Genomic DNA, 15,003 nt, shown 5'->3' with positions numbered 1-15,003 from the left:
ATAAATTTTCTAGTAGTATATATATAATTTAATTGGTAATAGGGGCGCGGTCGGCAGCGGGGTCGGCAGCGGTAGCGATAGCGGGCTTATTTTCTTATACTTTTTATACGGGCAGCGCGTTTAGAACGGGAGTAATAATTATTAGTTATAAAAGAACGTTAATTATAGTAATTTATATAAGGATGATTCGTATAGTATTTACTACCTTCTAATGCGTTCTCGAAGATAGTATTATTACTGGGCGCGAATAAATCCTCCTCGTTTGCTTTTACGGCTTAAGGAAGCACGCCAGGTATAAATTAGTTGAATAGCAATTTATTAATATTAAGATCGCAAAACTATTAGGGATCGTTAATATCCTATTCGGGTTTGTATTTAAAAAGTTCTTAAAATTTTTATTAATTTATAACGACGATGGCGAACTTTAAAGAAGGGTAGTAGTAGTAGTATTAACGTAATTAGTAGAAGATAATTATATAGGGAGAAATAAGAAAGTAAATAAGAGAGATATGGGTAGGGAGAAATACTAGTATATAGATTATTTTATTTATTTTTCTGGGAGGTGACCGTACTAGCGGTAAGATTGGTGCCCGTTTACTACCGTAATATACTAGATTTCGTATAATACCGGTAACTTTCTTAAAATACTAGCAATTTCGTCGCAGACAACGGGAATCGTATTGTCTGAATACCCTCTATTCATTGCCAAAGTTGTACGAAAGTGCACGAAAGAATGGTGGTACAGTTATATTGTGTCGTGAACCGCGCGCATGTTCTGGTAGTGCATCTGGTTTTGGCGTGCACGGCTAACAAATTTTATGTTATATGAATATTTACGATATTTTTTTCTGGATGGGAGGAGGTGACTGGGGGTGTGGTACGTACTGTTTTCCAAGTCGGATACGCAAAGCCAGAATCTGCGCCACGGTTTTGGCCAAGTAGAGGGCACAACGTCGGTGAGGATGAACCATCCAGTCAGTTGAGTTGCTGTTATCAAATTCGTGACAGAGAGGAGAAGTATTGGTGAGAGTCGAGTCGAATCTTTGACAAAGGAGAATGTCGATGGTGGCCGTGAGCTGAAGTTGTGGTCATCTGGTGGTAGGAGATGTGCAGTGTAAGTGTCCAGACTGAAGATGAGAACAGTGCCATTCCCCATCCTCGAAGCACGAATTCTCTGACAAAATACAGTCAAGAAACAGTCATGGCCCAGAGATAATGTGAATGATAAACAAGAAACGCTTTGGTATCCTCTATATGACCATGTTTATAAAAGTGAACCCCGACGCTTTCCACGTTTGCGGTAAAATCCACCCCAACAACAACCACGAGGTATATACCCTTGATCATCAAAAGCCTCCTTTAGCATCTTAGAAACCAAAAAAAACCCAGGGTATGATCATGCCCATAAGAGACGATGATGAGATAACGCCCGAACCCCGTCTATAGAAGTGAAACCCGCTGAATTGCTTTTTCGTACGCCCATTTTGTTACCCGTAGACAAACACTTAGTGAGTGCCGTTGACACCGTTGGAAACACCGTTGGCAGCATCCGCAACAGCGCGCTCCAAAGCCTGGAGGACATCGGCCTTGAGGTCCTCAGCATCCTCAACACCGCAAGAGATGCGGACGAGGTCATCGAAGACGCCGACGGCCTCGCGCTGAGCCTTGGGGATACCAGCGTGGGTCATGCTGGAGGGGATCTCGCAGAGGGACTCAACACCACCAAGGGACTCGGCAAGAGTGAAGATCTTGGTGTACTGGCAGAACTTTTCAGCAGCAGCGTGGCCGCCCTGGATACGGAAGCTCAACATACCACCACCCATACCGTTGCGGTGCTGCTTGAGAGCAATGGCGCGGTGGGGGTGAGAGTCGAGGCCGGGGTAGTTGACCGAGATGACAAGAGGGGAAGCCTCAAGGGCGTGGGCGATGGCGGTCGCGTTGGTGGTAGCCTCACGGGCGCGGAGGTGGAGGGTCTTGGCTCCACGGTGGGCGAGCCACGAGTCGAAGGCGGAGGGGACAGCGCCGATGGCGTTCTGAAGGAAGGACAGACGGGCATAGAGCTCGTCGCTGTTGAAGGCGGCAACGCCCATGACAACGTCGGAGTGGCCGTTGATGTACTTGGTCACACTGTGGACAACGATATCGGCACCATGGTCGAGCGGGTTCTGGACGTAGGGGCTCAGGAAGGTGTTGTCGACCACGACCAGGATGCCACGCTCGTGGGCGGCAGTCGCAACCGCGCGGATATCCACAAGGCGCAGGGTCGGGTTGCTGGGGGTCTCGATCCACACGAGCTTGGTGGCATCGGTGATGTGGTCGCGGATGTCCACCTCGATCTCGGGAGTGAAGGTGACCTTGACGCCGTGGGCCTTGGCGACCTGGGTGAAGTATCTGTGGGTGCCGCCGTAGACGTCGGAGACGGAGATAACGTGGGAGCCAGCGGCCAGCGACTGGAGGATGTTGGCGGTGGTGGCGCTGCCGGACGAGTAGGCGAGGGCGTACTTGGCGTGCTCGAGAGCAGCAACCATCTTCTCAAAGTTGGCGCGGTTGGGGTTGCTGCTGCGGGAGTACTCGAACTCGCCGACGGGCTTGCCAACGGCCGTCTGGGCGAAGGTGGTGGAGAGCGAGATGGCCTCGATCACGGCGCCGGTGGCGGGGTCGTGCGGGGATCCCGCATGGACGGCGAGCGTACCGAACGCATGGACGGGCGAAGGAGCGCGGGGGGGAGTGGTGATGGGGTGGTCGCTGGAGGCCGTCATTTTGATGTCGGGTTTGATTTGGCGATCTTGCTCAATTGGCGCGATTCCGTAGGGCTGTGAGAGGGTCCGTTTGCGCGGGTAGGGCGACTAGTTACCGTCTAGCTGCGTAGCTGGTGTCGGTAGTTTGCGGAGATGTGACGGAGATGGCGCCAATTGGTGATCGGTCGGTCGAAGGTCGGCGTGGTGGTTGCGGTTTCGGGGCTGAAGATGGAGAGAATGTCGGACTTCTTATGGGTTGTGCCTTTTTTTTGCGGGCCGGCTCAATTGTGCGATAGAGTTTGGCGATGGCGCAATTCGAGTTTTTGCCGCGGATCCACCCACACACTGTTGCTTTATGAGGGAGAGGCTTGGCTCTTTCTGTTACAGGACTCAACAATTGAACTGCAATGGAAGTGGAAGCTGCGACTGTGATGCTGACATTTTGTCTTTTATATCGACAATCGTCCTTCCCATTTCGACATGGACGATGACTCTGACAACATTGTTGTCGTGATTGCTCAGCAGGATTGGGTGATCATCAGCACCATTGGCACCATCGACGACCATCAGCAACCATCGGTAACCACACACTGTCGAATAATCAACTAATACCCATCAAGCCGATACTGGCCGCGCGGAATGGCTTTTCCGAGCGGTAACAACAAGATGCGCTTTCATGGTTTAGGTAAAGGGCGCTTCTCAACCTCGTCCTAAGCCTATTTCTGTTACCTTATCTGGTTGTATTGTCGGCTTCTGGCTGGCTAAAAGATCTTGACCGAAAGTGAAAGTCCACCGTGATCTTTTTTCGGGGCGCACATGGCAGTGCGGACAACAATAAAGAGCCACTGGAAGCCATGGAAATCGGTCGGACAATGGATGTATGGCGTGTGACACGAAGCGGCACTGTTGTGTAATCTGTAATACCTTGGACTTTGATCCGATGATGGATGACTTTTATCCCATGTCCATGTGTTTCAATGTTCAATATTTCTTGGCGCAAAGTCTATCGCAACTGACGAGTCCGAGGTGTGACGTTGCTGACATATGTCTCTGTGGTTGGTAGAGATCCTCGGAAGGTTCTATGACTCTATCAAGATCCCGATGTCAACGTCTCCCGTCTCGGCCATGAGCATCAATCGGAGGCCTGGGGGAAGTCTGTATCCCGAGTTTCAATGGCATCCAACGTCTCGGTCGCCATATTGGGAGATCACTCCATCATCCACGAGGAACCGTTGAACAGGACCCGGCAGCGTGGACGTGGGGTAAAAAAAGGTCAGATCAGATCCTAGGGGGGCAAGGATGGGATCATAGCGAATCCCAAGATCTGCAATCTGCGTTCCCGCCGGGTTCTTGTAGCTGTCGAGAAACAAGGCAAGGGGATTGTCGAGTCAATATTTGTATCTCACCTTGAATGATATCTCGTCGGCCAAGAAGATATGTTCCTAATACTCACACCCTCATCACCCTTTTTAGCCAAAAGGTGGACGGGGCTCTGAGAGGCCAAGAGGCTCCGTTGAATAACCTCACAGAGGCACAGCTAGGGACAGCACGTGTGTCTCATCCGATGCTTCTATTTTAGGGTGATTGCAGGAAGTCTATCCGTGCGTCATCACACTTTGAGAAGAACAATTCAGACAGCTTCAGACAGCCTCAAGTCCACGGAAACAAAGCCTATACTAAAAGATATCTCGTTGCTTTTTCGGTAATCTCACCCAAGATACGACTCTCTTGTCAAGGGAACTCGACCATTCAAGCCCCTATTCCCGGACCCTCTTGCTGTCACTGCCCGTTAAAAAGCAAGCACAGGGCAGTCATGGGTGGAGACTGGAGAGTCCCGGGAAACTATGACAATACGAACTGGCAGTGGAAACATTGGAAATAATTGACGCTATTCACAGGCTCACAGCAGCCAGACATGTGTCGATCCTCTTGACATTCTGGCTCTTTGCACCTTTCCCCAGGTTCTTTGGCCCCACCCAGAAGTCAGCACCATTGGATTGTGAACAACCGGATGCAGTCCTCCCTGCGCTTCACAAGGAACGGCCCACTCGGATCCGGTTCAGTTGGGAATGGCGTCACTTGATTGGCTCGACCAGAGCACTGGACGAACAACAACGGGGTAGCGACGGGGGAATTGACGGGGACTTGAGCGTCGTCACCGTCAGTCGTTACCTCTACCTTCAAATCCCAACAACATCCTCCCAAAGTCGACTCTTGTCTCTCGATTCTCTCGTCAGCTTCACCGTCGTCTCTCTATCAGTTCAATTCCAGCCCGACCATTGTAGTTCAGCTTTCCGTCCCCCGTAATATGGAACCCCGGTGATATATAAACCGCCACCGAAGGCCGTAACACACGACCATATCGATACCTACCTTACCCTGTTGCTACATCATTACACAAACACCAAGATGCCTCCGCGTCGTTCCCACAAAAAGTCAAGGGCGGGTTGCCGCCGTTGCAAGTCGAGAAAGATCAAGGTATGTATCACAGAACAGAACAACCAGACACAAACATACCTGACCCTTCCACCCCCAGTGCGATGAAGTACATCCTCGATGCGGTAACTGCGTCAAGCACGGCGTCCCTTGCGACTTCGAACATCCCGAAATCATCGCCGAGCTTCAAGCTGCTCAAGCTGCTTCAGCATCCAGTCCATCGACCGCAGGAACCCCCTATACTCCTGCGTACTCCCCCGGTGCCGAGTCCGTATCGAATGCATCAACCTCGCGCCTCCAACGAGCACCGCCCCTATGCCGCTCACCACCCTCACAAGCTCTCTCGACAACCACTCCGGCCGCCCACCGAATGCTCGAGTTGAGATTGATGCATCAGTACACCGCCATGACATGCAAGACATTTACCTTCACCGCCCCCACGACGGAGGACATATGGAAGATTACCGTGCCAGGCATGGCTTTCTCGGGTTCTCAACACCTCACAGATGCCATCCTCGCCGTCGCCGCACTGCACTTGCGAAGTCAATCACCAAACGACAAAAACCTAGTCCGCGCTTCACACGCATACATGGCGGCTTCCCTAGCCGAATACAGCGCAACACTTACCAAGGGCATCGATAGCTCCAATGCCGAATCCCTCTTCCTAACCGCCTCCCTCATCGCCTTCCAATCAACAGCCACCCGTGTCTTTATGAAAGACGAACTGAGCCTCGCTCAAGCAACCGGGAACTACCCCGAGGATTTCAACAAGCAGGGCCGATACACAGCAGCTGGATGCTACTCTATCCCCTTCTCATGGTTCCATTCCTTCCAAGGCGTCAAAGCAGTCACGGCCGCCTCCTGGCAATGGCTTCGGAACAGTCCCGTAGTAACAGAAGTAATCAACTCCCAAGCTGTTTTGCAACTCGACTTTGGGCCCAACCGCCAAACTTTCTTCGGTCATCTTCTAGACGGGCTGGACGAGGAATTGGAAGAAATGGCCAACCCCTCACGACCAGCACCATTACACACCGATTCACCCGGGCAACCCTTCCAACAGCGCCGAGCACCTGCCTCCCCAGAACTGGTAACCAGAACCCGCCAAGCATACCAGCACGCCGTCGCCGTGCTCAATTGGGCGCATAAAATCCCTCACAAAGGGGCCCCACTCGCATTTCCAGCAACTGTATCCAAGCGCTTCATAGAAACGCTCGAAGAGCGCCGCCCACGGGCTCTCGCCATTCTCGCATGTTTCTTCGCCCTTCTGAAATCTCTCGACTCGATATGGTGGCTGCACGGCATGGCCCGCCGGGAAGTCCTTGGTGTAGTATCCCTCTTCAACAGCGACTTCTTTGGTCCCGAAGCGTATAGTAAGTGGTGGCCGCACCTCGAGTGGGCGATGCGGATCGCGCTATACGAGACGCCGGACGGCAGCTCGACGATACCACCCGAGGTGTGGGGAGCAGATTGGTACGCGGAGGAACAGGCGCTGGAGAGCCAGGGGGAACACAACTATTATCGGCATATTGAGTTGCTGAGCCAGATGACTAATCCGACAAAGAGTATTCCTGTTGTTCCTGAGTGAATAGTCATCGATAAGAGGGGATACACCGAAAAGTGGGAATGTGAAGATCAAAGCGAGAAGAAACCTGAGAGGGACCACCGCTGGTAGGTGGTCCCTTTAAGTGGGCTTCCGGGAATACGAATACGATGGGGAGTGGGACGCTGGTTGATACGGTAGCCGAGGAGGGGAGGAAAATACGTGGCTTCCCCTCCTGGTCGAGAAATTACCGATGCCAGCCCCTTCACCACAAGTACCGACAAATGATGCCCCAGCTTGTCACTGCCCCACGGGAGAAGAAAGTCAAATCGAGGGAAAACGTCGAGAAGTATGTCCCGACCATATACACGAAATCAGCAACAAGAGATTGGAAACAAGTTGCACGTTTGGGGCACAGCAATATCATTTTACCATAGCAGTGGCGCTGTTACATGGAGAGGCGTTGAGAAGATTACTTGTACTATATACAGGGGACGACACATAGAAGGGTCCTAAAGGGGGTGATGTACCCGGGGTGGGGGAGGATTGGAAAGTTGGATGATACCCTTTGTGAAGAGACGGATTGGAGACATTTTGGTTATGAATTTTTACGAACGACTTGGAGGGAAAGATGGACACTGGATATGTCCCATGTGTTGGGTTCCAAGGGAATAGGAAATTCCGCTCTTCTTGACAGTGCCCATCTCTATAGGAAATATACAACCACGTAATCTCTTTCGGCTTGCTGATGGGAATCCCACCGTACCCGTCACGGGCATTCTTGCTATGACATGAAGAACGCGTTGTGGTGCGATCAAACATGGTGTAAGTAAGCCTTGAAACGCCAGTCTATTTCTTTCCTCTCGGTACGATCCTTATGACTTGGGACAGTTACTGACAACTATTTCGGAACCTCCTTAGATAGCCACATACTTATGGGGGTAATCCTCGAATGATTCAGTTCCGTTCACTCGACCTTGCTTCCCTTGGCTGGCCCTGCCATCTGTAATGATGCATTGATCGGACGTCAGTGGATAAGCGATGAGACGAGGAAGGAACGAAGAGCAGAGAGAGTTCGGGACCAAGGCCGGGTGAAGAGGCATGAACTCCATCGTAGGCCGTGCTTTCCTACCGTGGCGGTGGTCCAGCTCAACAATTTTCCACTTGTGCTGGTTCATCTCCGCTTCAACCCTCATCCTTCATCACACTCGGAACAAGCACTCTCGACACTCTGCGTTTGTTCACCAAGTCTCCAGTTCTGGACTCAATCATGCCGCTGACAGTGGCTTCCGTACTCTTCCCGCGAGTGGATGACAGTTCATCACCCCCATGAAGGAGACGTTGACTCTATCAACGCCCGTCTTGTCAGCCAGCGAGGCCGTCCATCAGTCAGTCTCCGGAGATAGTCAACATGTTTTGGCATGTCGTTACATGCTCCGAGTTGCGACCGACGCAAGACGAAAGATGTGCGTGGGAGTCTTGCAAGGGGTCGTTCGGGATGGATGTGTCATCATCAGCGGATCAACCTATCTCGCGCTTCATCAGCAAAGGCCCGGACGTGTATCAGCCAACGACCCGAGCAAGCTGTTGATGTGCTGATATGGCTAAGCCGTCTCTTCACTTACTTCTCAGAGTTCTTAGACTTCACCCACAATCGGCGAAGATGGAACCCCTTGATCCATTCCACCTCGATTTTCATCCTTCATCACTCTCCTGTCTCTCGGACATTTTCCATCGGTACGACCATCATGACGATGTAAGCCAGCACACTCTTCTTATTCGCCTGAACCTGCTCCTCTGACTAACGAGCCCGTTGCACAGGATGGATGAAAATATTCCGAAAAGATGGGCACCCAGTTTCTATAAGTGCCCAGGGAGGTCCAGGCCCAACGTCCTGTTTTTTCTCCTCCTCATTCCGAACAACAGATTACGACCACGCCTACGACCACTGCTTTAGAACGAGCACCAAAGCTTTCAAAACGAGAACCAGCCAACATCTACCAAGATGTACCGACGCCACACCAACAACGGAGAGGGCAGCAGCCGCCGGGAGAACACCCCTCGCCGCCCTCCCCGCATCACCGTCGTCATCCGCGACGAGCCAGTCGACGGTCCTCCTCCACACTTCGAGAGGGAAGAGAGGAGGCCACGGGTGCCTCCTCTCCGATTTCCTCCCCCGAGACCTCTCCCGCCAGTTCCCCCTCAAAGAAGGGGAGGGCTCTGGGCCCGCGCCCAGGAGCTCCTCGGCCTGAACCGCCACTTCCTCGATCGCATCGACCGCGAGATCGCACTAGACCGGTTGGAGGCCCGTCAAGCCGAGCGTCGAGCCCAGCGTGCTCGGCAGCACAGACAGGAGGAGGAGGCTCGACGGGAGAGGCATGAGCAGGAGAGGAGGCAGGAGATGGAGGCCGAGAGGAGACGGGAGGAGCACCTAAGGCAGGTGGCTAGGAGAGGTATGAATCCAAACTTGGAACTCAAAAAGAACGTGAAGCTAACTGCTAGACTGTATAGGCGAACGAAACCGCCAGCACGGCGGTAACGTACCAGCCGCCAGGGCCAATCCCGTCGAAGCGCGCCCAGCGCCCGTCAACAGGCCTCCAGGTCCCCAGGTACCGGCACCAGTACCGGCAGCGCCAGTCACCGCAGTCACCACAGTCAACGCCGCCACGGCACCGGTCCCAGAGCCCAGCGTCGACGACGGCGACCTCGTCCCCTGTGCGGTCTGCACCGAGGAGTTTACACGCTCCCAGGTCCTCACGACCTCCTGCGCCCCAGATCCGCACCACTACTGCGGCCAATGCCTCCAGTCGTTTTTCAGAAACGCCATGGACGGCAACGTCTGGCGCAACGCCGACACCTTCCCCCCTACTTGCTGCGGCAACCGCTTCTACATTCACGCCAACGAGCCTGGCAACGAGAACCCTTCTTGGGAAGTTCGAGCGCGCAACGAGCGCTTCCACCGGCTGCTCGGTGTTGACATGGTCGGACAGTACATTGCTCGTACTGAGCAGTTACGGCTGGAGAGGGAGAATACGGGCACCCGGTGCTCGAACGGGGATTGTGGCTGGCTAGTCCCTGAGCGGTTCACGGGCGTCGAAGGTCGCAGGGAGACCGAGGTCGTCTGCCACCACTGTCGACAGGTGACCTGCACCATCTGTGAGGGCAGGGCGCACCGTGCCAGGTACCAAGAACGGTGTCCTGGTCCGAGAAGAAGGACAGAGGACCAGCAGCAGGCGGAGGCGCGGGCCGATCGACAGTTCAGACAGTTGAGGCAGGAGGAGAACTGGAGGACCTGTCCGACCTGTGACTGGACCGTCGAGAGAGACGGTGGCTGTAACCTGGTGAAGTGAGAACCCCCTCCTGTTTGAAAACTAGAGGAAAAAAGTTATTGACAGTCTTACAGGTGTATCAGGTGCGATACATACTTTTGCTACCACTGCCTAACCATTCACCCAAACGGGCATGATGATGGGCCACTGTGCGCCTGCCCCATCTTTGAGCTTCACGAGCCAGAGAGGCGGATCCGGGAGAGACAGGCAGCTGGTATTCCGGACCATGTGCCTGAAGGCGAGGAAGATGACTTCTTCCATGGCGGTGATCACCAACATCACCAGCACCACCACGACCAGGACCACCACCGTCGTCACCACCGTCACCGCCACCACCGCTATGACGACCACATCCTCGACCGCTTCCCCGAGGATGATGACTTCTTCCATGGCGGCGACCACCACGACGTTCTCGACCACGTCCCCGAGGACTTCCCCACCCTCCCCATTGAGTGGGACAGCGACGACGACATCGACCCTGATGACCTTCGGTTCATCCTCGATACTTTAACCAGAGGTAGGATGCCTTGGTAGGTTATCCTCGACCTGGTCATCGACAGGTTTTCCTGGGAGATGGAGGAGAGGAAAGGTGGGAAAGGAAAGAGGAGGTCTACCCATTGGGCTATCAACTATGACCCATCATCACGACGCTTGCAACCACAAGATACCCCTGAGACGGGAAACAACATATCCGATCCGCCCTATCACTCCCCGGTTGTGGTTCTACATGGAACTACTCGGACCCATCATGTACCTAGCCTCAAAGTAACGGGGCAACATGACCGAGTAGGTAGAACCAAGGAACTGGGGAGGCAGAAAGGGAAGCAAACCGGATCGGAAACAAACGGAAATACAACCTAGGCAAGCGTTCGATGGGCGAAGTTGGGAGGGGAACCGCAAGAAGTTGGGATATCTTGATAGACTTCGTCGCTGGAAAATCGATGGAATGGTTCTTGGACATGACAGATGGCTTTCGGAGTTGGAATAATCGATTGGATAGTTGGAATACCCAGGCGTAGCATAGCGTTGCCTTGAAGTTAATGGATGGTTTGCGAATGCTGATAGTATCTTGCGTGTTGCTAAGTACCGTTGACCGAGTCGTGATCGAGTGATCAAGTTAAGTCCACTCGTCGTGATAATCCGATGCCTCAACTTTACCAAGTCAGACGTCCACATAGGCTCCCTCCCATCTGGTTCCGAGCCGGAGTGCTCCACTTGTCTGTCTTTGTCATGAGTTAGCTGGGTTCTGATTACCAGATCATGTTGCTCATCAGGGGAAAGAAAAAGGAGAGCGAGAGGTAGGAGGAGGATAGAGGCTTTATACCCGAAAGGTGTTGCGCACAACACACCTCTGTAACCTTACCACCGGCTGCCAACTTACCATCACGTTTCACAGGGGAAGTTCCACAAAAGGCAAACTGCGCTGCTGTTTGATTGTACCCGACCTCGCAAAACTGCGAGAACTCTGTGCCGTTTCATTCCCAAACTTGTCAAGCCATGTTTTCCCAACCCGTAGACTTTGAGCACTAGAATCACGGATACGGATTAGCAAAGACTGTCTCTAAGCAAGGAACTAAACTTGATTGTATCCAAAAAAACGCTCTAAACGCCGCCATGCTTCTCTACGCTGTCTATGTAGATAGTAGTTGTAGTATGTTCGTCTTTCGGACCAGAGCCCTCCTGCCCTATTCTGTCCTCTCCGCTTCGCTCGGCCTGTGGTTCCTCTTCCTCTTCCTCTCAAAAAATCCACAAACCTAAATACGCTGTGTGGCCTATGTATGCCAAAAAAGTACCTCCCTCCCTCCGAAGAGGCATGTTCTAGGTATATATATATATGCTCTTGCTCTCGGTAATAATAATGAATTCGCAAAAACGGGCGTGCGGTGTTGGAAAACTTGGTGGGGTGGGGGATAAATTGACTATTTTCGATCGCGACCTAGCCGTTCCTCGTCATCGCGCGTCAATTCGTACGCCGGCCGGAACTTGTTGCCCTCGGGGCCGTCGAGGGCCAGCGCAGGGTTGGGCCGCGTGTCTTTTGTTCCGCCGAGGGAGGAGAAGCCCTGCGAGTAGAGGGAGCAGAAGGGGATGTCGAGTTGGCGGATAAACTGTTTTTTTTTAGTGTCAGCAAGAAGGGTCCCGGCTTGGCGCCATTTTCGTCTGATCTGACGTGACGTTTGTGGCGTTTTTGGGGGTAGGGTATTTTGTTTGTGTAGAGACAAAACAAAACTCACAGTCCATATCTCAACATAGTGCCAATCCAGCACGGGATTTATCCGCATAAATTGCGGCCAGCCCTTGTCCGTCGGCGTGAAACTGGTCAGGAACTCGCTGTGCGGATCGGTCCGCCGCGTGCCCATGAACACGGCTTTCACGTGTGGCTTCTCGTCCAGATACACATCGAGCGCCTGGCGCATGGGCAGGGCGTATCGTGCTAGGTCGAGGTGGTATTCTTCTGTGGTGGTTGCGACGAAGTCCTCGACTTGTTGGAACGGGTCTGGCGGGGCGATGTAGATGCATTGGAGACGGGGGAGGGTTTCTTTTGGTTGGACTTTTGCGGGCCAGCAGGCGAGGATGAGGATTAGGAGGACGAGACAGTCTTTGCCGCCGTTGTAGGAGAGGGAGATTTCTTGGGGTCTGTTTGTTGAAAGGTGTTAGCTTGCTGTGATGGTGACGGGATTGAAAGGGCCAACGTTACCTATACCGACCCAAGGCTTCCTCTATCACCTCCATAGCATCGCGAGCCCGTCGTTGAGTACCCTGTACCGTCTCATCGTCGGATTGGAGAGCCAGAAAGGCAAGGAGTTTTGCGCGCAAAGCGGCGCATACCTCGGCAAGGCTGCGGGGTTGGCTGACGATCTTGGAGACCGAGGCGGTAGTCATGTCTGATGTTGTTGTTGTGTAAGTGGTCTCTGAAGTGGGAAAGGGCGCAGTTGAACTAAAGGTGGTAGACGAAGCTGAAGAGACACCGTTGCCGACGCGCAAGTCTTGGGGAGAGGGCGAGTCTTGTGTCATGTTGGAAGTTTGCGCGGGAATTGGGACGAATTTAAGCTGTTGGTATAGCTTTCTGGAGTAGTAGTAGTTGTCGCAAAGGGGGAACTCGGATCTAGGCGCAATTAGGCGCAATAATCACCAAGTATCATGCTCGGTCAGACTGACTCTGTATGGTTACTCGGTATATCGCCTCCCTCAGCCTGGGATGGTTGCCGTTGTCAGGTAGATGGCCTCGATGCGTGTGACGGGACAATGTCTCCCAAGAGAGAAGATTAGATCCGCGCGACCGAGGATGTGTTGATAGAGGGTCAGCAGAAACAGAGACAGGCTTGACAGGGGAAGGATAGTGATTGGATCAAACGAGGCTCGTGATAGTCAAAGAGAGAGACTGGACACTTCAGTTTCCCCAGGCCATGGCATTGGAACCCCTCCGGCGCCGCGGCTCACTGGGGCCACTGCCTGCCGCCCCCTGTGGTGGAACCATTCCGGGGGAATCCACAACGATGGCCGCAGGGGACCCACGGCAAGGCGGGGGGCTCAGGGGCTGAGCCTGGGCATTGACGAGTCAACGCCTCTTGCTTACTTTGCACTAACAATTTCCACGACACTTCTCACCACTTGAGGTTACATCATCTCGTCGACAACCTCGATGCCACAACAACACCCGGACTATCGAATCCCAGTTTACCGATATGATCAGAACCCATATTCGAGAATTCAATGGGTGGAGGGAGCGGCTTCGTCTTGGGGATAAAGCTAAAGAACCTGTTTCAGCAGGTGCAAGATGACGAGGTCAAAGTTGCCCAACATGTCAGAGTCCAGAAAGGATGGTGATGCCATTCAGGAGCAACGACACTCTTCCTCAAAAGCTGATCGGCCATGATCGTGGCAGAGAAGAACTTCTCGAGTGGGAAGTGGGTGTCTCGAAGAGATATATTCACATCAAGATATAGTGATCTTGATTGTTTACCAAAAGCATACGTATGAATCATCCACCATCACCATGACACTCGACAGTATTACATATGAGCTCTATCCGCAACGAGGCAATCCCCATTCCATGATATTGATATCTACACCAATATTTCACCTTTAATAAGAGCACTGGGATCATCGCCATTGGCCGGAGTCAACGCCGAATCGATATCAAGAGTCTACCATCATTCTTTAGACCACCCATTTCATCATCGACCCGACTGTCCAAAGTCCAAGAACGAACGACCCATAAGAGATAGCGTCCCCTAGCAACGAGCCTTGGTCTCCACAAGTGACCATGACCGCAACACCAACATTTCAAGGCCAGTGCCTAGTCTACGGCATCGTCATTTCAACGTCACTCCCGTCTGCCGGAATACGGTCCGTGAGTCCAAGATTGGCTACAAGTCAAACGAGTTGAGGTGTTGGATCGTGTGGCTTGGAACCGAGTTCCTAATGGAAATCACTTCTTATGCACTTGTCTGCATAGAAACTCGGCTCGCACCTGGCTGGTTCGGGTTTCCTGCATGTTCAGCTGACAGCATGACAGTGACCGATTCCGACGTCCACCTGTCAAACTGCCGCTTCCGCTGCCGTCAGCACACCAAGTCCGGAGACACGCCCGGCAGCCAAAGAGTGAAGCTTAAAACAACGACACCGGTTGACCATCTACCGGCACGTAACTCGAGATGGGAACACAAACCCCCTCTTTTAAAACCCCCAACATGTCACCATATGGTTGGCCACTCATACATCAGCACAAGGCTGAATGGAACCTTCCATTCAGATCTCAGTTCCCCTCGTTTCATGAAGCGATCGTAAGGCGACACGGGAGGGGTAAACGTTCTGGAAGGTCCCGAAATGAGAACCATCCAGATCACACAACTTGGCTAAGGTCTATTCTTTGCGGGGTCAAAGCGTTCGACGATAGAGATCTACTTCAACATCTCATCAACTTCCAGGAGCCTATACCCACTCGGACATACGAGCCAAG

The 15,003-nt window shown here is 52.8% G+C and overlaps 4 protein-coding genes across 4 annotated transcripts; 2 read left to right on the top strand and 2 right to left on the bottom strand.

Annotated features, from left to right (window-relative positions):
• Positions 1 to 1,505: 1,505 nt before the first annotated feature.
• Positions 1,506 to 2,759, bottom strand: B0H65DRAFT_505983 (putative cystathionine gamma-lyase; the record flags this gene model as incomplete). The annotated part of the gene is made up of 1 exon (XM_062828034.1): positions 1,506 to 2,759. One exon carries the CDS (start codon positions 2,757 to 2,759, stop codon positions 1,506 to 1,508), a length of 1,254 nt encoding a protein of 417 aa, XP_062687607.1.
• Positions 2,760 to 4,732: 1,973 nt separating this feature from the next.
• Positions 4,733 to 6,948, top strand: B0H65DRAFT_71755 (uncharacterized protein). The gene is made up of 2 exons (XM_062831318.1): positions 4,733 to 5,216; positions 5,275 to 6,948. The coding sequence occupies exons 1-2, from the start codon at positions 5,148 to 5,150 to the stop codon at positions 6,757 to 6,759; spliced, it is 1,554 nt and encodes a 517-aa protein (XP_062687606.1). The 5' UTR covers positions 4,733 to 5,147; the 3' UTR covers positions 6,760 to 6,948.
• A 1,601-nt stretch (positions 6,949 to 8,549) lies between these two features.
• On the top strand, positions 8,550 to 10,672 carry B0H65DRAFT_71758 (uncharacterized protein). Its single transcript, XM_062831319.1, has 3 exons — positions 8,550 to 9,167; positions 9,226 to 10,060; positions 10,118 to 10,672. The coding sequence occupies exons 1-3, from the start codon at positions 8,720 to 8,722 to the stop codon at positions 10,575 to 10,577; spliced, it is 1,743 nt and encodes a 580-aa protein (XP_062687605.1). The 5' UTR covers positions 8,550 to 8,719; the 3' UTR covers positions 10,578 to 10,672.
• Positions 10,673 to 11,590: 918 nt separating this feature from the next.
• B0H65DRAFT_71791 (uncharacterized protein) lies at positions 11,591 to 13,486 on the bottom strand. Its single transcript, XM_062831320.1, has 2 exons — positions 12,739 to 13,486; positions 11,591 to 12,677 (listed from the first exon to the last, which is right to left on the bottom strand). The coding sequence occupies exons 1-2, from the start codon at positions 13,053 to 13,055 to the stop codon at positions 11,963 to 11,965; spliced, it is 1,032 nt and encodes a 343-aa protein (XP_062687604.1). The 5' UTR covers positions 13,056 to 13,486; the 3' UTR covers positions 11,591 to 11,962.
• Between the last annotated feature and the right edge of the window lie 1,517 nt (positions 13,487 to 15,003).

The sequence above is a fragment of the Neurospora tetraspora genome, assembly GCF_033439725.1.
Source record: "Neurospora tetraspora strain CBS 560.94 chromosome Unknown B0H65scaffold_1, whole genome shotgun sequence".
NCBI classification, from domain to species: domain Eukaryota; kingdom Fungi; phylum Ascomycota; class Sordariomycetes; order Sordariales; family Sordariaceae; genus Neurospora; species Neurospora tetraspora.
The sequence above is the reverse complement of the archived record's forward strand: the minus strand, read 5'-3'. Positions and strand labels throughout refer to the sequence as shown.

Bases quoted from the DNA above. Each gene is read 5' to 3' on its own strand.
- B0H65DRAFT_71791 (XM_062831320.1), bottom strand. From the start codon at position 13,055: ATGACACAAGACTCGCCCTCTCCCCAAGACTTGCGCGTCGGCAACGGT. The intron at 12,678-12,738 runs GTAACGTTGGCC...TTCAACAAACAG, and splicing joins GAAGCCTTGGGTCGGTATAG to ACCCCAAGAAATCTCCCTCT.
- B0H65DRAFT_71755 (XM_062831318.1), top strand. From the start codon at position 5,148: ATGCCTCCGCGTCGTTCCCACAAAAAGTCAAGGGCGGGTTGCCGCCGT. The intron at 5,217-5,274 runs GTATGTATCACA...TTCCACCCCCAG, and splicing joins GCAAGTCGAGAAAGATCAAG to TGCGATGAAGTACATCCTCG.
- B0H65DRAFT_71758 (XM_062831319.1), top strand. From the start codon at position 8,720: ATGTACCGACGCCACACCAACAACGGAGAGGGCAGCAGCCGCCGGGAG. The intron at 9,168-9,225 runs GTATGAATCCAA...TAGACTGTATAG, and splicing joins AAGGCAGGTGGCTAGGAGAG to GCGAACGAAACCGCCAGCAC. The intron at 10,061-10,117 runs GTGAGAACCCCC...ACAGTCTTACAG, and splicing joins GGTGGCTGTAACCTGGTGAA to GTGTATCAGGTGCGATACAT.